The following is a 24,061-nucleotide window of genomic DNA, read 5'->3' as shown; positions in this document are numbered from 1 at the left end:
ATGCAAAGTATACCTTTCAGTTACAGGATATAAAAATCTCTATGAATCCCGATATTTAAATTATATATTTTTATGCAAATATATTTTACTATTATATGGATATCTTTGAGCCCCTAACTCACCCCTTATACCTAAACATGACCATTTTTAGCCACTTCACAAAAATAAAAACGCAATATAGATACATTAACAGTGACTGTTATCTTATTTGATATACTGTTGTATAAAAAGAATAATTTTAAGCTCCCTACTCCACCCTATAACCTTAAGCATAACCATTTTGACGATATACGCAGTGTAACAGGCAGATAATTGTACGTTAGTCACAATAATTTATATCATAAGACCCTTTACTGTAAATAAAAACTGAAAGGGAAAGAGCCAGCATGCTTACAAGGAGGCCCTCAAGCCTACCCGTCGCACGCGGCGTCAGCTAGCGGCCACTAAAGTTCTAGGAGCAAAATAGAACCAAGTAACAGACAGGGTAGCTATTTTGCTCGAATAGATTTAAAGGAAACCAAGCTCAAGGCAGCGAATGCATAAAACCAGACCAAAAACTGGTTTTAGTACAAAGCTCACCTCGAGAGGCAAGCCACTCCAGGAATGTACTCAGTAAAAGCACCTTTTACTCTCTAAGCGAGAGGAGTACAAAGCCAAACTCCTACGTCACAGAAAGGAGGCCTGCGAAGGCCTACAACTCATATACACGTGGCGTCAGCTAGTGGCATCGAGACCCATCCATGGTGGTGAGTCGCATAGAAACCCACACGAAGCTGTGCCAATATGCAGACAGAAAGAAGGCCCTGACGGGGGCCTACAACCTCTATGAACACATGGCAACAGCCAGTGGTAGCTTCATGACTAGGGCCAGCCCGCAGACAAGGTACTTGAAAACCCTCGGGTATAAGAAGTACACACTACGCCACAGAACTTAACGAAAGGCCCAACATAGGGCCTATTCGAACAGAGGTGGGCGCGGCCGAAGGCGGCGAGAGTCAAAAACATAACTCAACCATGGAGTGAGTCCAGAAATTACCAACCCAGCTGGGTCAACACAGAAGCTACAAAGGAGGCCTGGAAAGGCCTACCACTTTTCGCGCCATGTGGCGCCAGCCCGTGGTCATAACAGAGCACAAGCTCAAGGGGGCAGGTCTAGATCCTACACTATAAGTGGGGAACTAACTTACCAAACCTGAGCTCAAGCCTGCAAATTCAAACAGGCAATGTACCTTGGTACATAAAAATGCTATCACGGTCTGAGGAAGGCCGAACAGGCCTATTACCTCAGACAACGTGAGCTAAAGCCTGAGGCAGTGCTACAAATACATGAGCAAACTCATGATCATAACCAACAGTGCCTAAACACAAGCTGTAATAGGAAGGAGGCTACTATAGGGGCCAACCGTCTAACAGCAAACGCAAGGCAGCTGCTGAGGTCACGATTGACTGGGAGTTAACAGAGATAGCTATTCTAACCAGAATAAGACTCTCTACACTCAACCAGAGTGTGCAACAGGTGATTCACTCAGTGAAACACATACCCATACGGGGAGTACAACAAAACACCACGTTCATAGATAGAGGATTATCACAGCCTGCTATCACAGAAACAGGCATCAACCTGTGGCAGCACATGAGTAAGCTCACTTATGTATGTAGGGCTAAAGCTTAGAACCCAAAGCAAACATGAATGCTTTGTAATACATGCCATCCAGACAGGATAAATGTTTCACAGAACAGAACTGGAATCTGTAATGAACCCTAGAGAACGAAAGCTAGAACATTTAGCATCATAATCTGAAACTTGAATATAATTCAAGGGGCTCATGTGAAGACATCATAGGCATGACAAAAGTTCTAAAAAGTAGGGCCTAGCAGCACTGCATAACTCATCTTCTCGAAGATAAGGGCCTACTACCTGGGAGAAACAGCACCAGGAAGGCTAATAACAGCCTATAACCTTAGCTGTTAACCTCAGCCATAGCACCAACATTTACACATCGAAGGAGAAATGGGCATGCGGCCCGCAACTCCCTCAGGAGGAGGCCAGAACTAGGAACTATACAACCTCACATGTAACAAACAAACACAAACCTAGCTCCAGCCTAGCCGCTATCTATGGCCTAGAGGGCCAAGCAAAGCTTGGGCTCCATTTTGAAACCTTCAAATATAAGGAAAAAATGAAGCACTGCAAGCAAACAGTGTCAGGCGGCCGATAAGCCATCCTGTACACAAATAACTGAAGCGACGAGTGCTAACTCAAACCAAACTAAAGTATTAGCTGAGAAGCTACTCTAACATAGGAGGCTACAAAATAGCGGCCATAATGCGGCCTGCATGTTTTGAGAATTAGCCAACCTAGTGCTACAGTTATTTTGCCCAAAAGAACCCCTTCTAACTTCACTGACTATATGCTCAGGAAAGCTATACAGGAAAGACAAGGTCCACACTTTTTATAAGTATAAATATAGACCCAGCTTACCTTCCTGCGGCTCGCAGAACGAAGATTTCCTTATTTAAATGCATGAAGAAGGATGAAATCAAAAGTTCTTTTAAGCCTAAAAGCACTTTCACTATCAAGCCAGAAATTTGCCTTTAGAAAAAAAAATATTATCAAAAGGCCAGCCGACAGCAAGTAGAAAGAACTCAAACTCAGGAGGCGGAGGAAGAAAGGGCAAGGGCAAATGCAATGCTGCCCTCGCAATGAGAGGGAATCGATCACAGACACTATTGGTGTACGTGATCAACCACCTCCTCAAACCAGCTTCTTCTTCCTCAAGTCCATTTGTCTCTGCGCCTGCTCTGAAAAGAGGGGTGTTTGAGCGGCCATTTTGGACCTCTGGCCGTGTCTCAGAGCCTCAGCTCAAGATGGGCCAGCCTCCTGAAAAACTGCATGCTCAGAAAAACTATACAGGAAAACAAGGTCTTATTTTAAAGACGTAAAAAGACCCATCTCATATTCCTGTGGCTAAAAGACTGAAGATCCAAATACTCTTTTTTACATAAAAAGGAAAGAATCTAGGGTTCTTTTAAGCCTAAAAGATCCTCTCATCATCAAACAGAAAAGCAGGCCAACAAAATAATTACTATGGGCCCAGCCATCAGTCTGATCATAAGGAGTATCTGAGCATGATATAAATATATATGCATGCATATAAATACATACATTTTATACATGTATATATTCACACACACCACACATATTATATATATATATTAGGGATGCAACGGTTCAAATCGCTCACGGTTCGGTTCGTATCACGGTTTTAGGGTCACGGTTTCGGTGCGGTTCGGTATGTGCTATGTTTAGGGAAAATAGGACTACTGTCAAATAAAAATAAAGAAAATAAGAACAAACAATCAAACTACAAGCAACATCACAAATAAGTACAATAAAGCAAATATTCAAATAAAATAAACTGTGCTTTTCAGGTTTTTCAGGTATCTAACAGTAGTTTTCAGGTACAGAAAATGGATAAAGTAATCAAATATAAAATATCACTGCATATTATATTTACTGTATAAAATAAATAAAAATTAATCAATATTAAAGTTGCAAAAACTATTCAGTCAAGAGCAGTGAGTGATTTCTTTGTTATTTGTTGCTTGATTTAACATTAAAAACAGGCAGCAGCCAGGAATAGTTTTTTTCCCCCATAAGACATATGCACGATCCAGTACATATACTGCTACACATGCGCTGTCTTTCTCGACTAATATAGGTTCACTTAAGACATAACCGACTCTTTGCTAGGATATTCGCCAAGACGTGCATGCTGATATCATTTTTGTATGAATTTGTCCGCTGAAGCGCAAGACTTGAAATAGAACTCAGTATTTGCGCGCTGACTGGAATAAGCGAATAAGCAAATCTTCTCACAGCGCGTGCGAGTTCTCTTTCGCGTCTTGTTCTTGAAGGTTTAAATCAGCAAGGCTTAAATGAGTTTAAACACAGATAGCAACGTGTGCTGTACAGGTCTCACCTGCGCTCTTGCGCTATGAACACCTGGGTGATGACGGCGTAAATGACTGGACATTAGAGCATACGGAACTCGCAGAGAACAAAGTTTACAAAGAGTGACTGTTTTGTCCACGCTTTCTGATTATCGTTGTTGTAACGTTTTGCACATCCATCGACTGAAACATACATAATCTGAACTCTGTCTGCCTGTTTTCCATGTTGCTATTTTAAACAAACCATATTAACCAATAGATGCGTCGTCATTCAAGATGGACCGCGGTGCCAGTGCGTACCGAACCATAAGTGGAGAACCGTACGGTTCGATTTTTTACCGAGAACCGTTGCACCCTTAATATATATATATATATATATATATATATATATATATCAGTGGCGGCTACTGGTCTGTCAGAGAGGGGAAGCTCATTTTCGGCATCATAAAACTGTCTATTTAACCTACATAATAAAATTGTCTATTTATTTAAAAGTAAATTCTGCCCTACGTTCCGTTTCAAGAAAATGGTCTGTGACCCTGTTGTACCAACTAGGAGTCTTTTCAAGTGACTTGACCAGTGTCCTCTCAATGGCCAGCAGAGCTAGGCTGCTTAAACGGCCTTGGCCCATTGTGTTTCGGGTGTAGGACTTGAGTCGCTTTAAACAGCAGAAGCTCCTTTCTACACCTGCAGATGTAGCTCCAATTGTTGCCACTAATGAGAACAGTTTGTAAAGCTGAGGCATTGCACTGTCCAACTCCATGTCTTTAAGGAACACCAAGTAATCACACAGCTTTCCCCTGTTACCCTGCAAGTCCTGATCTGAATACAGTGCAATGACCTCAGTCTTCCTGAATCAAAGTGATGGCCATAACTTTTCAGGACACTTTGGAAGGCCTCCTCTGGAAATACCTGTCTCATGTCATCAAATTTCTCTGGATTGACTAATTCTAAGAAGAGCATGCTTTCCAAGTTTGAAAAACGTAGAGGAATCTGCTCCAAGATGTTATCAAGGATGGCCATGTACAGATTTCTGTATCGCACTTGGGGATCCTGCAATTGGGTCAGACGGCGCTTTCTCATGGGCTCATCTCGTGGGTCTGATGTGAGATCTGCTGTTTTGGCATAAATGGGTTGGAAAGCCCCCTCTGACCTCTTCTCTTTGACAAATGCAAGAAGAGATTCAATTCTGTTCTTGCAGTAAATAACATCCATCGCCCTCTGCTGGACAATATCAAAGACCACATCAGTCTCAGAGAAGATTTGTTCATATGTGTACAACATGAACACAAACTCAAAATCCTCCAGTTTCCTCACAAAGCCTTTGGCACAATCCAGTGTATCATCATCCATTGTTGTATCTGCAATGATGTCCTCAAATGTCAGCAGGAGGCCATCATAATTGTTTGCCACAGTGCTCACTATCCATGATGTGAAATTCCATCGAGTAGGAGCGTTTCTGGGCAACCTTGAACAGCCTGCAGACTCCAGAAAAGATGTCCTCTTTGTGGATTTTGAAAAAAATGTGGCAAATCCAGAGAGTGATGCAAAAAAAATTCTGCACTCAGGCAAGCATTTAGCCCCCTGTGACAGCACCAGATTCAGTCGGTGTGCATAGCAATGCACAAACATTGCACTGGGGGCTATTGCTTTCACTTTGGCCTGCAGACCATTGAGATCTGAAGCCATGACAGCAGCCCCATCATAGGTCTGTGCCACAAGCTTGTCCTTAAAATTGTAGCCCTGCATGTTCTCATTTAATATTTCAAAAACGGACTGGGCATCTCGCCCCCCTGAAACATCAAAAAATCCAATAAAGCGCTCCTGAATTTTACCTGCACTATCCACATAGCGAACAATGACAGAGAGTTGAGCACGGCAGGATATATCAGTTGTTTCATCCACCTGCCATCCAAAAAAGGGAGCATCCTGAATTTCATCTCTGATCTGATCAGAAACGGTGGCTGCAAGAGCAGAGATCAAATCATTTTGAATAGTATGGGACATACCAGAAAACACAGTTGAGGACTCGAATTGTGTGGACAGGACAGAGTCATATTTAGCTAATGTTTCTGTGAACTCCCTGTAATTCCCCTTGTTGGATGATTCACTACTCTCATCATGTCCCCTAAATGACAGCTCCTGCCGGCCAAGCAAGGATGTCACATCAATAAGGCGGTTTAGGAAGGCCCTGTTTTGTTTGACTATTTCATTATGTTTAGCCACTTGAATGCGAGCACCTTCATTTATTGCATGCTCAACCCTGATCCTGCCCATGCAACTTAATCTTGCACATGCACTCACATGTTCATTGCTCTTTTCATGTCTTTTATATGCCCTGTCAAAGTTAGACAGATCTCCAAACCCCACCTTTGACCAAACAACACATCCGTGAGATGGTTTCATCATGAGGCATGGCCAGCAGTACATTTTATTTGTCACAGCACTTCCAGTCAGCCAGCTAACTTTGTCATACCAGGAGAGCTGAAAAGACCTGTTATTTTTCCCTATCTTTTGCACTAAATCAATCTTAGGTGTTGATCTGCCCTGCTGTTTAATTCTAAGTTTTTCCTCGTAAGGAACACTTTCAAATGGCTTCGCCAAAATCAGGTCGACAATATTAGCACCATCTGCCATCGTGCGCAGTTTCACCCACGACGCTAGCCTAGCCTACTAACGTTATATGAATGAATGAATGAATGAATGAAGGAATGAATGAATGAACGATCTAAAAAAAAAATATTAAACTCTGTAAAACTGCAACAAGGAATGTGGTGTATAATTGTGTGAAATGTATGATGAAAATCAAGCAATTTCGCCAAGCAAATATCAAAGAAATAGGTTGCAGCAGTTTTTATTTCGACTGAACTTGAGAAATCCGTGATGAGCGCGAATAGCTTCAGTGATTCCTTATAGTACAGAATCGCTGTCAGTCAAAAGGAGATGCAGTCTTTCGACAGACCCTCCAATCATCACGCAGAAGCTCGGAGTCCGGGCCAGCCCACTCCCCATTCACCCCCAGAGACGCTGAGCGTCTGTGGGCGGGACATAATCGCAGCGTTTATCCAATGACCGTCTAGTTTCGAAGCACTGAAAAAAAAAACGTTCAAAGCAGCCCCATTGAAGTCAATGGACGCTGGGCTTCAATCGGTCTTTGTCAGGTGACGTTACACACTCGTGAAAACCGAAGTGCATTATGGGTGTCGCCGCCATTTGTGAGGTATCCAAACAATCTCTGTATCAGTGCAGTTGTTTCTTCTTTGGCTTCTTTTCATTGTAAAAATGGCACACTTTTGTTGTGTGAAAAGCTGCAATAATATGTCCCACGATAAAAAATGTCAAAAACTTTACTACGAGATTAGATTTAGTCGGTTTCCTACTTGAAAAAAGGCTTGTACGGAGAGTATGTAGAGGCAGTAACAGAGGCACCGGATCGCATGGGTTGCCGCGGTGAGACGCAAAACATCACTTTCGTCAAGATATCTCCATTCACGTATGCTTGCTCTCTAACGTGCATTTTCACAAAGGTGAGTTAGAGATTTCTGTTTTCTAAAGTAGCAAACGGTATAGCAACGCATTGTTTTGGATTGTATGTGCTATGAAACAATAGTCAATTTAAACTGAATCCCTTGTCTACATTTTTTTTATTATTCTTAATTTTGCTAAGGCATTTTTATTTTATATACTTAAGGTACGACATTTTTGCTCTGTATCCATATGCTGATTCTAATTTTCTGACTACTTTTTACAGCTGTGGTCTTATGTTATGTAGCTAAAAAACTTCTGATTTCATTGCAGATCAGCCTGCTTAAAGATCATGGAGACTGACCCAACTGGACACCATCCCTCCCTACATTAAGGCCACATCAGCATTAAACACAGGCTGTGTCTCAATCAGCTCCCTAGTTCAGTAGTTAGGGCACTGATCAGGAGAGCTCAGAGCTGATTGAGATGCACACACAGACACTAAGTAAGGAAAAACAATGCAGTCAGCTACTTGGGTAAAGTTGGTTTTATATTCGCACATTCAGACTTCTGATAAATTCAGACTTTCCAATAAATATGCAATAAATTAATGTTTGCGAATTTTAAGCAGCGACATGATATTGACAACCGACGATTGTCAACTTACAACATTTTTCACCGTCGATCAAAATAGGCAAGTATTGTTTAATGGCATATTTACTTGTGAATGTCCAATGTAGTGTGATTAACAAGGCTATTGAATACGGATGTCCGAATGTGCGAATATAAAACCAACTTTACCCAAGTCAGTCAGCTGACACTATGGTCCATCAGGCTCCATTCACACTGAGAAGATGCAGGAGGCTGGAGGAGATGGTGATCTGCATGTGCAGAAGTAAACCGACTTGATATGTACAGGATGTCTGATGTTTGTTTTGGAGATGATGATGTTAATGTACTATACGTGTCTGCCAAACCTGGGAACCTTTATGGCGTTATTACAATTTTTTTTTTTTGTTTTTTTTTTTTTGGTGCCTCTGATTCCAGACGCAACAAATACAAATTTCAAATGCTTCTGTGAACCTTAATGTACCTCAGATTTGATCTGCCTGCACAACACTTCTCATGTTTCCCCTGAGACAGTATACAGAACATTCAATGAAACTGTTGTTTCATATGTGTCATATCTATATGCAAACCTGAAGCTTTCAGCTGTATGGGCAGACAGATGATTTGCACAGAAATATGTCTCCTTTGTTTAAATACAGAGTAGCAGAGATTATTGACTGTTTTGAGATTTTCACAGAGAAACCATCCAATCTGACAGCGCATGTTTGAATCTTTTGTAGAATTGTGGTGTAAAAATGTACTTATGCTTTATCCAGTCTTGCATGAACAATAAAGCATGCATAATTAAATTTTTCATGCTGATTTGTAGATTTATTTTATGAGTTCACAGGTATATGCACTTATAGTATTAACAGGATAATTACTAATATACACAATCTGTAAACCAGATATTTAACTTGCACGACATATCTTTGTTTTTATTATTATGAAGGCCTTTTGAAAAAAAAAAAAAAAAAAAGACCCATAATGTCATTGACCCAGACAGCACGGAGGTAGATGGAGGACAATAATTTACAAATTATTTTGGCTCTAAAAGGTATACTATATCAGAATGTACTATAGTAAAATACACTTAAATTCTACATACATCTCTGATGATGCCTTGTTTATTGGAACAATGTTTAACGTGTTATACATTGGTTTATGTACTTAATGCAATAAAGAAAAAAATGCATGAAAAAAGGGGTAGTATTAGTTCAAAATTCTTCCTGATGACAACACTAAACCATCCTTAATCAGGCACTTATGATATACAGTTAACACGACATCATCATTATCGTTTACTACTGTGTTATCGCAGTCTTTCCTTCAGAATATAAATAAATCCTCGCGTAATCTCTTTCATTCTCACAGTCAGCAGGGATACCACAAATATGGCGCCGCGGTGACGTCACACACAACAAAATCACTTGTCTGACAAAGACCGATAGGGAAATGCACTGTGACGCCGCGGTAATGTATGAGAAGGAAATCGAGTCAGCCGACCTGCTATATGTAACTGATTCTGAACGAACTCGTCTTTGAGATGAACGTTTTCTTACGCATTTTTAGTCAATAAAATGTTAATACAATAGTACATATTTGACCATTAATTTTGTGACATTATAAGGGAAGCCGAGCTTCCCTTGCAGTCTTAAAGAAATCGCCACTGATATATATATATATATATATATATAGCCGCAACATTCATGGACTGAAAGGAACCGTTCGTCGAGTTGTCCGCGCACGGCCCCTTTCTTAGCGCGCTCTCACGGCAGCCGCAGCCCGCCGAAAAAAGCGCGTCCCAAAAACACAGCAGCTGTGACATCAAACATGGATGTCACCGTCATCCAACTTCATAAGCCCCAGGTAAGCCGAGAGAAATATAATCCTCTCAGACTTCCCAACGAGCTCATTTGCGAGTCCTATGCCTGCAGCCACCGTATTGCCTCAGCACACATGGGGCTACAGCACCAGGCACAGATGCAGACACTTCCTCCCTCAAACGAGAACGGAGCGTCCAGACAGGGGAGACGCTCACAGTGAGCAATAGACAAACACACATAGACGCCGCCCTCAAGCATCGTCTATGCATTCGCTCCTCTCCAGACAGAAAAGTGACAGAAACATGTACATCAAGTGTCAAACAGCTGTCTTCTCTGACACACATAGAGTGTTTAACTCTGTGCACCTGATGTGAGCTTCAGTGGAAGGTAAATACGGATCAGAGGACGACTTAATCACTAGACCCCACACACTCCATACAGAACACAAGTCTGTGCTGATGAGTGAAAGGATTTAATATAATCCACTGGAATCACCTGACTGTAAGGCATTTATAAATGTTTATCCACTTCAAAACAAATAAATTACTCTTTAAAAATAGTGCTATAGCATACCTCCATGTTTGTGCTTTTGGTTTTGAACACAGACCAGCTTACAACTTCATCAATAAATCATATACTGATCATTTACTAATGGTTTGTTCAACATTTGTTCATGATTAACAATTGTTTATTGAGATGATTCTAAAACAATTTTGTCATAAATACTTCAAATATTATAAGTGATAAATAATATCTTAACTAATAACTTATAAACCATCTACTAATGATCTGTTTGATTTAATTAAGATAACTTACAACACATTTGTAAATTGTTAGCATAACACTTATTAATCATTTATTAACGTATAGCCATGTTTTGTAAATGATTTGTTCACAATTAACAAATAATTTATAAATGACTTATAACTGAATTTATAAAACATTCATAAAATATTAGTATATCACTTATCAATCATTTATAAATGTATATTCATGTTTTGTAAATGATTTGTTAATCATCTACTAATAATTCATAATTGACTTATGACTGAACGTTATTATAAAGTGTTACCGTTGTCGTGAGATTTATAACCAGTGCTGCTCTTCCTTTGTATTTTGATTTTGTCACTAATTAGTTTTTTTTTTCTTCTCTCTTTTCTTTTTTTTTTTTATTTTAGGAGCAGGGGTGACCCAAAGCGGGTATGGACGACCAAACCTGCAGAAATTAAAAATTAATAAATGAATAAATAAATGAATAAATTAATGAATATATAAATTAATAAATAGATAAATAATGTGATAATAGGAAAATAAATTAATGAATAAACAACATAAAATAAATATTATTCATTTTTAATAAAATTCATTTTCCCCCCTTAATTTATTATTTTCTGCTTTTATGTTTTAATTATTTCTAATTTTATTTATTTATTATTTTATTTATTTTTTCCATTTATTTTATATTTACTTATTTTATGCATTCATTTATTTTTATATTTATTTATTCCAATATGTATTTATTTCCAGATTTATTTATTGTAACATTTATTTATTTCAACTTTTTAAATTTATCTTCATATTTATTTTTACATTTATTTATCATGTATGATAATTAGGTGGGTTGGTCTTGCTTACCATTGGTTCATCATTGATTGAAGCGCTTGCTCGATTACTCTGGCTGTGTAGTGACAGGTTGTAGCTCTCGCGCGTTATTTTCACGACAACAAGGGTGACACCATTGCGTTCGTTTAGTTATCTTACTTCTGGTTGAGAGGGACCTAATGCTAGTCTCGTCTCTAGCCGTAATCCTATAACTGTAACGGTAGATTATATTAAGCGGTCGGAGTGTTGCGCTGCACTTTACAATTCAACACCCACCGCCTTAAGACGAGGAGGAGCACCTGGGGCAATGGCTGAAGGCGCTAAACTTGAAGTGCCTACATTTCATGGACGGGAAGCTGACTGACGAACACCCTTACCCGAGAAATGTCTCGGCTACGATGTTCCCGTAAAGAAGTCACGCCAGATGCTGAACAGTTTGTCAGATTCAGGTAAGCTAACTTAGCTAGCCATGTGCTTGTTAACCTAACGATAGATTTGTGAAGTCCGTTCTATGAATTTGAGATCAGTAATATTCACAAAACACAATGAATCTTGCACTATTACCATTGTCACCTGTATATTTCATATTTACGATAGTACATTTACTGTAGTACTATGGTACAATAGTCTTACACTAGCTTACATTATTCCTGTAAATTACAGAGATTGCAGATGATAGCAGGCAATCTAGCAACATCTCTCATATTGATATTGATGTACGTATCAACACTAGAGTTAGAGATTGTGTATATACTGTCTCGTTTTTAATGCATCTCTCTCTCACACTGTTCTGTTCAAGTATGAGTGGCATTGTATATTCATTCTCATGATGTATTATTACTAATGTAAAAATGTGTTTGGTTATACTATTTCCACAGATGCATCGATGAGCGTCAGTGATGTAGACAACAGTGAAGATGATCACATCCACATGCCCTGAACTGTGATGCAGAAACACAATAGGAGGATCCATCTGTCTCTGACCACAACTACACATCAAAATCGCATCTCAACCTGAAGCCACCTACATCTGATATGAGTATGCAATGCGTTGAGCCAGCACCATTGTACACTACTCTGCTGAGAAACAACCATCTTTGGTGTTTCAAATCCTGGTGTTGTGATAAATTCATAACTGCAAATTCAGAGTTCCTGGAATACCTTTGTCCAGGCGCTGAAGTAAATGCAGACAGAGGCTTCACCATTACCGATTTCCACTATGAAAGGAAGGTGAAACTCGTCATTGCAGCATTCACCAAGAGAGACTCTCCAAAGAAATCACCATCGCCAAGTGGTCATATGACTGAAAAACTTCAAAATCCTTTCTTAAAACAGTTCCAATTAAACTCACCCCTAAAATTGATCATTTAGAGAATTTGTCCTGTGTAACCTATGCAACATAATTTCTGATGTAGAGGAGGAATAAGTGTTGATTTGTAGGTGCGTTCCACTTCTGTCTGTGCTGTAGTTTTGATTTAACTAATCAGTGTAAATAGTGTATGTAGTTATTTTTTATAAACCTTTACTATGTTACTTATCTGTAAAGTTATTTCTATAAACCTTTACAATATGATAATGTTATCTTTTGTGAAGTTTTGTTTTAATCTTTACAATGTGGCCAGATGTTAGCTGTCAGTAATTTCTTATAAAACCATATAATGTAAGCTCTGTAGATTCCCCTTAAAACTGGAAGGAATGAAGTCTACTGATTTAAATGGAATAAGTCATGTCAAGTTTGCAAATAATCCATCTTGAAAATATGAAAATTAAATGGTGAAATATTACATGAAGGTCAGTAAAAGTTCTCTAGCTTCCTGATAACAACAAACGCTCTTACAACTGATTTTATACAACTTGTATTAAATTATACATTTTCTAAAACAAAGTTATCTCGTTTTACAAAGCTGATTTAAAATAATTCCAGTCTTCTTCACCTACACCCTTTACATGCTGCTCCATCAACTCCTGACAGTCCCATGGTTACCTCTGGCCACTTCTTCATATCGTCTACCCACGTTAACAATGTCGATATGAGACCATCTGATCGTCGTATAAAGTTTTCTCCGTGCTCCCAATTTAAAACATTTACTGCATTAACGTTATTTGTCATTTTGCTAAAGTTATAGCTATTAATAATCTAACCAATCGTCCACTGAGTGTCTGACTCTAGGCGTCATCACCCTAGCGTCTGACGTCGACGGTTCCAGACTCGATGACGATGATGCTGTGGGGGATCACATAAGTAGCTTCAGCTTTGTGTTTTTATTTCTGGAAAATAGTTTACATATTTCTGCATAACGCGAATAACAGTAGGTGAAAATAACTTACAACTCTACGGCTGCCGCCATTTTCGTTGCAAACTCCGATCTCTATCGTTTAGCTGGCCTGAGGATTCTGTGCGTGAGCTCTTAACCAATGATGCACTGATGCTACAGAAGGACCGCCTTCCTCATTTCCATGTTACACACGGAAAAGTAAAAATAAATGAATCAATAAATAAATAAATCTAAAAAATAAATACATGTGGGAATAAATAAATCTAAAAATAAATGAATGCATACATACATAAATAAATCTAAAAATAAATGTAAAAATAATATATAAATATAAAAATAAATTAAAAAAAGTTTAAAAAATGTATAAACGCAGAAAATAATAAATTAAGGGGGAAAAATTCAAATGAAAATGAATTATATTTATTTTATTGTCATTTATTCATTAATTTATTTTCCTATTATCACATTTATTTACCTATTTATCTATTTATTCATCTATATATTTATTTATTCATTTATTTATTCATTTTTAATTTCTGCAGGTTTGGTCCTCCATAATTGTCTGGTGATTGTGGGAGGGAAATTGAACTTGTGTGCCCTTAGTTGATATTTCCCTGAATGATTAAGGCTGGGGTGGCGTAGTCGCTATTTAGTATATATCTGCTTGCCACATTAAAGGTGCTAAAGAGGATCTTTTCGTCAACTGAGAAACCAAAGAGTGTTAGTGAGTTTTTGAAATGAGCGCATGCTTAAGAACAACCCCCCTCCTTCACAGCACATTTCGAGGGAACGCCTCCCAAAACTCGTGCACGGGTATTGGAACACGAGTGTTTACCACCGGCAATTGCTGTGTCGTGTTAGTGGATTCATTATGTCAGACTCACCGCAGGTAACTCATAATCTGCAGTTGTTACTCCTGTCTCCTGACAAAAACATTGCATGCGGCACCTGTAGAGTGTGGAAAGTTACTAGGGCGCGCAGCCACGCACATCTCGCACAAGGAACGTCGTGGCAGTGATTGACAAGCCAGAGGGCCAATCTGCGCATGTCTTTCACAAGGAATGTATTGGCAGTGATTGACAAGCCAGAGGGCCAATCTGCGCATGTCTTTCACAAGGAATGTATTGGCAGTGATTGACAAGCCAGAGGGCCAATCGTTTACGTGATGATCGCGTAAAAACGATTGGCTAATGTTTTTCAATGCACCTAATAAATAGTCTTTTATCAGTTAGTAAAGACAGTTTCAAGAAATATTGCAAAAATGTATAAAACAAAACATCCTCTTTAGCACCTTTAAGAATAGCTATAAGTAACCCCCATGGGTTTACTGAAAGCCTTCTATTAATCATGTATTACTATTTATTTCGATGATCAGTATTCAGTGATCGGTATCGGCCAATACTGCTTCCATTGATCTGTGATCGCCCCCAAAAATCCTGATCAGAGCACCCTTAATAAAAGGCCTACTAAAATCCTTCTATTTGTTATTCAGAGGTGGAAAGGTTTGTGGAGTGACATTAATCATCTCATAAAAAACTCACTTAATAGCCACTGAAACTGGCTTTGTGCAACATTTACTGTACCGTGTCTGTTTCCTTACGGGGTAGGTTTTTGTTGTTGTTTTGCTTAATTTTTGACTTAAAATACAAAGGCCAATCACACTCCATGCTTGAGCCAACTTCTGGGCTCAGTTTTATTCTTAGTTTTTAAAGCTCAATCTAAAGAATGAATAAATGTTTTAAATTAACTTTCTATACTGTTGTTTAGTTTCTTTTGTGAAAACACTTGAATGAAATCACCTTGCCACATGGTAAAATCTGAATGATGGCCCGGAACATTTTTTGGTAATCTTTAACTCTCACGTCACAGGGTGATCTTCTAACCACAGCTTTTTCAAACTCCTGCCATATCTCCTCACAATTATACCTGTTAGAGAGAAATTTACAACATTTCTCAGAATTACATTTTTAAGGACTTGCAATATTAGCTAATGAACATTTGTGATGCCAGAGGTGAACTTTGTCTCTGCAAATAGGCTGTTACAAATATATATTAAATCATATGAAATAGACTATATAAAACAATATATTAATCCATTTTCCTATTTTACATAAGCAATTTTCGTGTGCAAAATGCTTATACATCTTACCTGGGGTTGGGATTAACCAAGGTTACATATTCATAACACCGTCCGATGACGATCTGTTTAAGATTTGGGGTGGTCCCAAACTTTGCTGTTACGTCCGTAAGAAAAAACAGCATGGCAAATTCTAAAGATATCATAAACATATGAAGCAAGGGATAAGATGTCATGCATTAAATCATAGTCATGCATCTAATCACAGATACCAACTGGTGTGCAGAAACAAGAGCACATTACTCCGGTTTTAATTTCTTTGCACTGGCTTCCAGTTCGCTAATTGAGTTTAAAATGTTGCTATTGGTCTTTAAATCCTTGAATCCTCCTGGATACCTTTCTGACATATTTCAATCCAGTAAGGGTCTAAGTTCATCTAACCAGAGACTGCTAAATGTTAATCAGGCTAAGCTGAAATTAATATGTGATTGTGCTTTTGTCGTTTCTGCTCTGAAACTTTGGAACAGCCTTCCTGTTTTTTATTAGAATTGTCTACTCTACACAATTTTAAAGCAGAGCTTTAGTTATTTATTAGATATTTTATAAGATATTTATTTTATATGGTGACCGGGAGGGGACATGATCGGTTTATTTAGTTTTGTCGTGGCCACAACTTATAAACTCGTAGGAACGTGATAATATGTCGTGGCCATGAGATAATTTTGTCGAGGTAACGACATCCTTATGTCATGGCCTCGAGATCATATGGTGAGGGAACGATATATTTTTCTCATGGCCACAACTTCATTATGTTGAGGGAATGACATCTATTTCTCATCTCCTTTAAAAGTGTAAACAACCTGCGTGACCATAGCAGCCTGGAATTATCAGAAATGGATAAGACTATAATAATATTTATTTTTAATTAAGAATGAAAAATAAGGGTGGAATTAAGGAATGATTATTTATCTATATTAATAACATCTATTTCTCATGGCCACGAGTTAAACAACCAACCATAGCAATATATTAACTATTAATAGTAAGTAACATTTTTTGAACTTCATTCAAATGCTGTCACAAGCATGAGGGGCTACAAGTGAAAACAGACGCTCATTTAAGCTACTGTAGTCAGAAATAGGCTACAGAAATACAGTCATAAAGTCAAACCTTTACTGGCATGATCAGGCATTTACAGTATTTACAGAATACAAACTTTAAGTAACATAAAATACAGAATGTTAATTAGATAAAGAGATATAGGAAATGAAAGGGAAAATAAAACAAATAAATGTATAAATGTAAATAATAATATATAATATATGCCTTGAGCTGGCGCTGAAGGCATGTGACTGTGACGTATGATTTCAAAGTACTGCGAGAGAGATTCGAGAGCAGCCATCTGAGTCAGCCAGTGCTGACTCAAGTAAGCAGTAACTATTAAAGCTGCAGTAGGTAACCTTTGTAAAAATGTATTTTTTACATATTTGTTAAACCTGTCATTATGTCCTGACAGTAGAATATGAGACAGATAATCTGTGAAAAAATCAAGCTCCTCTGGCTCCTCCCAGTGGTCCTATTGCCATTTGCAGAAATACACCTCTCCCGGTAAGAAACAACCAATCAGAGCCAGGAGGAGTGTCTTAGCAGTGTCAATCAAGCTCGCATGCGCGCTGATCTCACCCCTCTCAAACTTAAAACGCCCGTTTTCGTTTGTATTGCTTCACTACTTACATAATTATTTATAAGTTTATATAATTTATGTACAATACTTAGCGTGGTTAATTAATTATATTTTTTTGGGGGGAGGCAGCACTCAGATAGGGGGGTCCTGACCCCCCTGTCCCCCCCGCGATTTACACAGAAAAAGACAGATGACGATGATAAAAAAGCCAAAAATAAAGAATTAGATAGAGCCCGAAATAAAACGACGGTAAATATCGGAGCGCTTTTCCGAGGTGGAGGGAGCTACGTGTCCTAAAAAGGATTAAAAACCGATGCAGAGTCAGCCACATTTCTGCTTGACAAGTAAGTATCCCTGCTTGATTTGTTTCATTTTTTTAAGAACTACACAACTAAGATAATTTCAAAACAGGCCTGCCCGTCCCCTGTCTGATGCTTCCTCTTCTTCCCGCCCGTTGACTCCTTGAAGTCGCTGTGGTGTGGATTCCTCGTCGGAGCCCATTGACTCAGTGTCAAAACTCTAGCCGCATAACATACAGATAAAATGTCACGCACTGTGCAAAGCAACTATTGAAACCTACTAATTCACTGGCTTGTCATGTTGCTGAAATAATGTACTAGCAAACCTTATTAAGCATTACATAGCTATAGAATAAATACTTGCTGCATACTGTAACGTTAGTTACCGTTATATTATCATCCTAGTGTAGCCTGTTGAGAAAAGATTATTTTATTTTATTTGATCATATTTTATTTTTATGCAGTGAACTTCCCAAAACTATTTTTCTAATTATTTTAAGTCAATTAATTTCACTGAGTGTTGGATTACTGCACTGGTCATGTATTGTTGTGAGTGGGAACAATGCATTGTAATGTTTGTTCGTATGGGACGCTTGTCTGTGTTGCGCACTATTCCTATTGGGAGTTGCGTCAGCCTCAGAGCGCGAGTGGACGCTGACGAGGCAGGACGCATTTTTTTCTCTCTCCCTTCTTCCAGTCATAGTTGGTATGTTTAAAGTTATTTATTTGGTCAAAGTTCATGAAATATTAAAACTAAATGTGTTCTGAGTTTGTTTTACAAATGTATTTTTGTGCATTGATCAATTTTTGCGAGTTTTATGTTTTATGCCTGACGCACATGGAGCTAATTAACTCTTGGTTTGTGCACAGTGTTAATGGAAGAATTTAACGCAACTGATGTTTCACTGATCAAGTGTCCCATGTTTTTCCAGGTATGTTAACTCATTTTATAAAATTATAAAATTTGTGTAATTTGGTTTATAATGTTATGGACTAAATTTGAATATATTATAAATACTATTTTTCTATCCCCTTTTTCTATAATGCATTTAATTGCTTTGCATTTGTGTAATGCACTGATTTCACTTCTATAGTGTCATTGTGAATGTGTGTGACGCTTTGGGAGAATGTTTACATTAATTTTATGCATCATTCATTGTAAATAATACAAATTGAGACAACAATTGACAGTGATATATTATGTCATTTTATTTTGAATTCTTTATTTTATGGGTTTAAATGCATTACTCAATGTTAAACATTGTTGTAACATCAGCCTCAGAGTGCGAGTGGACGCTGACGAGGCAGGACGCATTTTTTTCTCTCTCCCTTCTTCCAGTCATAGTTGTGTTAATGGAAGAATTTAGCGCAACTGATGTTTCACTGATCAAGTGTCCCATGTTTTTCCAGATCAATAAATACTGTTTCGGAGCTGGCCTGTTGTTTCCAGAGTAACTTCCTTATGTACAGAATGAGATCTGCTACATAAAACTGGTGCCGTGACCATCTTGGATACAACTGATCAGCCGTAGCCGATCACCGGGTGTTGTCTGTTCACGTGGAGCTGTTGCCGTGACTATCCTGGATCTAACGGTCGTTGCAGTTGTTGCAGTTGTTGCCAGTTGTCAAGTCGGGGGTGGAGTCCTGTCTTCCGGCATCAATTGATGAAGTTTCCTCATTTCAGTAACATTCAGGTTTTTTTTCAAATCACTGAGACATTGAATTTCGATTCATACATTCATACACGGAATTATTAGGATACTGACTTTTGAATCATACTCTGAATCATTAAGACATTGACTTTTGGATCGGACATTGAATCATTAAGACAATTTATTTGAATCAATTTATTTTATGTACAGCTGATTACAGAAAGTAAAATGTACAACATGTCTACACCAGTCTTGGGGAGGGGTAGAGGTTTCAGCAGTCCAGATGCTGTTGTGAGACTTAAAGAAAATGATAAAATTGGCGATGTCAAATTTAGCCTTTCACAAATGGGGGAAAAAGCAAACTCTGGTGCTTCATCATTCACACCTACCCCGATAAATGATGATTCTCGCTTGCAGATAACAGAGCTACTTGAGGAGCTTGGTAGCCAAATTGGTGATAGTATTTTGGACCGGCTCTTAGCTGATCGTAGTCCTTCTGTTCTGGGGCATCAGACTACCCCCAAAACAGTCAAAAGCGAGCTGGCTAGCACTACTCTCGACTTATCCAGGTTGAATCTGATTGTCCGATCTGATAAAAGGGAGCCTCCTATTTTCCGTGGTGATGGTACAGATAAACATACTGTTCATGAGTGGATAGAGTTAATGGAGATATACTTACAGAAGTGCGACCTCCCAAAAGCAGAGCACGCCAATGAAATCTTGAATCATCTTCTGGGCAGAGCTAAAAACATTGTTAAAGTAGGGCTGAAAAGTAACCCCTCACCGGACTTGGTTGTTGCTCCCGAGACCATTTACAAAATGCTCTTACGTTATTTCAGTGAAAGCCCAGAGTCTTGTCTCCCGCTGGCAGACTTCTACTCCACTCTGCCACATGACAAAGAATGCCCTGTCGACTATTGGGTCCGTCTCAATAATGCAGCCGAAATCGCTGATAATCACCTGCAGAAACAGGGTGGCGGAATGAAAAACATTTCACAAGAAATCACAATGATGTTTATTAGGAACTGCTCTGATGCTGATCTTTCAAGAAGCGATCGATGAGCATCAAAGGGAGCTGAGAACAAAGAAACTACACTCTTACTCTGTCCCTGGCCATTCATTCCAAGTAGCTACTGCCACCGTCAGTCACACAGAGACTACTACTGTGGACAATACTGCAGTGAACGCAGCAGTGTGCATCCCCAGTACCCAGACCACTAAGCCTGAGATCACCACACTGCCTCCACATACAGCCTTGACTGACACGGGTACGTTAGAGCGAGTGCTCAGCATGCTGGAAAGGGTGCTTGACCGTACTAATACACAGGCTGCTCCTAGTAGATCGCAATTGCCCTCTTGGTCACGTCCATCCAGATGTCATGTTTGCGGTGAGAGAACCCATTCCACATGGTCACGCTGCATGTCAGAGAGAAGATGTCTGATCTGCTTAGAAGTTGGTCACCAGCGCGGGGATTGCCCTAGGAAAAGTGTAGAGTCTGGGAGCCACCCTCAGGTTCAGGGAAACTGACACACCTACACTTGGGAGGGGATAGTGTGGGTGTTATGCGTGTTTCGCAAATGCCCGGCCCAGAGTCCTCAATGATTAATTAACCTTGTTATATTGTTTTCTTTTCCTAGTTTTCTATTGGCTGAGTTGGGGGAAGCGAGGCTATAAAGTGACAGGAGGCGGACTTTCGGGTCTCGGCCAGCCACAGCTTTCTTCGGAGCCATATCGTTTCGTCTTTATATTATTTTCACTTAGTTTGTACTTTTTGTTGGAGCGGGGAGGCCCAGCTTGACTTAATTAGTTGAGTTCATTTCCTCCCTTTTGTTGCTGGGCTCCCCGTCTCTTGGTTTTGGTTACTTTTGTGAGTAATTTGTGTTAAAATAAAATCATTTATTTGGAAAACTCTAGCCGTTGTCCATCTGTTATGTTACGTGTCCCCCTTTACTCCTAGGCATTTAAACTGGGGACCGTAACATAATTGGGGGCTCGTCCGGGATTAAATAAGTTAAAATGGAATTATATGGTGGATAATTTAGTCTTTCTTGCATTGATTTAACTGCCGCGCTTTGCGCTATAGTACCAAAAAGTTCTATTTATTCTTTGTAAAACGTTTTATTGCGTTAAATAGGATTCTTGGTGTTATTTCTCGCCACTTTCTTTGTTCACTGTTCGCGCTTTATTTTTTTGTGAATGAGCAGAACGGTAGTGACGTGGTAGCAAAAAGGGGTTTCCCAATATGGTGCCATCTGGAATTCCCCGTGTAACTTTGTGGCGTGTAAGCGAAAGCGTGTGCGTGTTTGGACACGGCTATTTTGTGCTTTTGGGAATGTTTTTTTTTGGCGTCCTTTGCATCGTTTTTACAGGAAATGCAGGTGAGTAAAGTGTTTTGTCTCTTGCACAGCGTTGTTTTGTAAAAAGTGGCCTTTTGCTCCTCCGAAAGGCTGAGAAGGTGTTGCTCTTTGAGCTTCATCTATTTTTTTTGTTTTAATAGTGTCGTGGGGAAGCGGTTAGTGTTAACTGCGAAAGCGGTTATCTCGGGTGCACGTCCGTAGGAGCTTGGGTGGTTGTCTATTGTAGATTGCCTCACAAACCTACTGGTTTTCAGTGCATAAGATCCCGCCGCAGAACCTGCGTGAAGAGTAAGGGTTGAGTTAGACAGGTGAGAATTTGTTAGGCAGGTACAGCTAGTGGGGGCGCATTGGTTTGTTGTAGGTTTAAGCAGTGTTGTGCTTTAGTCACCACTTTACTTCACAGTGCATTTCCTTGTTTTGTTATAAATTTTGGCGTGTGCAATTTTAATTTTGCTGTTGGCTGGCTGAGGCTTGACGCGGTCTATGTCCTCTGTTAAATCTTTTTTTCTGTTTTTGACTGCGTGTTTTTTTGGTCTTATTATGGAATTTAGTTTAGAGGACTTTGTGGCTCACCCGAGTCTTGAAAAATTTGAACAATGCACTAAAAATAATCTGTTCTCTATTGCTGCTCACTTTAAAGTGCCTATCTCGAAACAAGATAAAAAACAAAATATTAAGTATCAATTACATATGGCTCTAGCTGAGAAAAATCTTCTCCCTGCTGTTAGCTCCGCTCCTTCTTATGTTATCGCGCATCCAGATTCAGAGGTGCGTAAATTAGAGCTACAGGTTGAAATGCGGCGTTTGGAGCTCAAAGAAAAAGAACTGCAACATGATTTTGAGCTGCGTAAATTTGAAATTGAAGAGACAGGACGGCGTGAATCAGTTCGTCTTAGAACTAGACAGATGAGTAGTGATTTTATGACGGAGGCAGATTTTGATATTAATAAGTGCATTCGTTTAATCCCGCCTTTTTCTGAGAGGGATGTTGATAAATATTTTGTGCTATTTGAGCGGGTAGCAACGACCTTAAAATGGCCTAGGGAAATTTGGCCTCTCCTTCTGCAATGTGTGTTTACGGGTAAAGCCCAGGAGGCATATGTTTCTCTCTCACCTGAGGTAAGTTTAAATTATGATCAGGTGAAGTCTGCAGTTCTTAGGTCTTATGAGTTGGTTCCTGAGGCTTATAGGCAGAAATTTCGTCGCTATAAGAAAGCCGAAGGCCAAAGTTATGTTGAGTTTGGTCGTGAGAAAATAGCACTGTTTGATCGTTGGTGTTCTGCACAAGACGTAAAGAACTTTGATCAATTACGCGATCTAATTCTTATGGAAGAATTTAAAAACTGTCTACCAGACAAAATTGCAACATACTTGAATGAACAAAAAGTCACTAATGTGTCTGCTGCTGCAATATTAGCTGATGAATATGTTTTGACCCACAGGGAGAGCTTTGAAAAGCCTTCCGTTCCTGTGTCACAGCGTGGTTCTGTTACGCACACCTACTCTAGTGAGCATGCTAATTCTAAAGACAGTGCAGCTAAGGCGAGGCCTGTGTGTGCTTATTGTAAAAAGCGTGGCCATCTGATCAACAACTGTTTTTTGTTAAATAAAAAGAAACCTAAAACGGTTGCATTGGTCAAAACGCCTTCAGGCCCGCATTTTTCTGAATCTGAAATCGTGGACTTGGACATTTATTCTCCTTTCATTATGAAGGGCACGGTCTCACTTCCTGATAGCTGCACAAAAGTCCCAGTAACAATTTTACGTAATACTGCTGCTTCTAGATCGATTATTCTTCAAAGTGTGTTGCCTCTCTCAAATGCAACCTCCTTAAATTGTAGTGAGCTGGTGCAGGGCTTTGGAATGAAGTTTGTTAATTTACCCGTGCACTCTGTTCAGCTTGACTCGGATCTGGTGTCTGGTCCAGTTGCAGTGGCTGCATGCACTGCTTTTCCCATTAAAGGAGTAGATTTCCTTTTAGGAAATGACTTAGCTCGGGGTAAAATTCTAGTGAATCCTGAAGTTACTGCTGTGCCCCTTGTCTCTGAAGGTCCTGATGAATTGCAAAAGAAATATCCTACAGTGTTTCCCGTCTGTGCTGTTACACGGGCAATGGCTAAAGCTAGTGTTTTAGAGTGCGATGGTTTAGAGGGTAGCTTTATGATAGATCCCGACATAGAGTCGAAGTTGTCCCCTGACAGTAACCCTATCACATATTCTTCAAGTGCTGCCTTTGATCCCACAATGTCATAAGAAGGT

General features: G+C 39.3%; 1 protein-coding gene across 1 annotated transcript in view; it reads right to left on the bottom strand.

The window, feature by feature from the left end:
- The window catches only part of LOC137013778 (ADP-ribosyl cyclase/cyclic ADP-ribose hydrolase 1), a 220,447-nt gene that overhangs the window by 185,161 nt on the left and 11,225 nt on the right, over positions 1–24,061 (bottom strand). Inside the window, exons 2-3 of the mRNA XM_067377706.1 lie at positions 15,882–16,002; positions 15,532–15,658 (exon numbers count right to left, since the gene is read on the bottom strand). Of these exons, the coding sequence (XP_067233807.1) occupies positions 15,532–15,658; positions 15,882–16,002 (248 nt within the window). The remainder of the gene's footprint in view (positions 1–15,531; positions 15,659–15,881; positions 16,003–24,061) is intronic.

Source organism: Chanodichthys erythropterus, chromosome 23 (assembly GCF_024489055.1).
Source record: "Chanodichthys erythropterus isolate Z2021 chromosome 23, ASM2448905v1, whole genome shotgun sequence".
NCBI classification, from domain to species: Eukaryota; Metazoa; Chordata; class Actinopteri; order Cypriniformes; family Xenocyprididae; genus Chanodichthys; species Chanodichthys erythropterus.
This window is presented reverse-complemented; position numbering and strand designations above follow the sequence as displayed.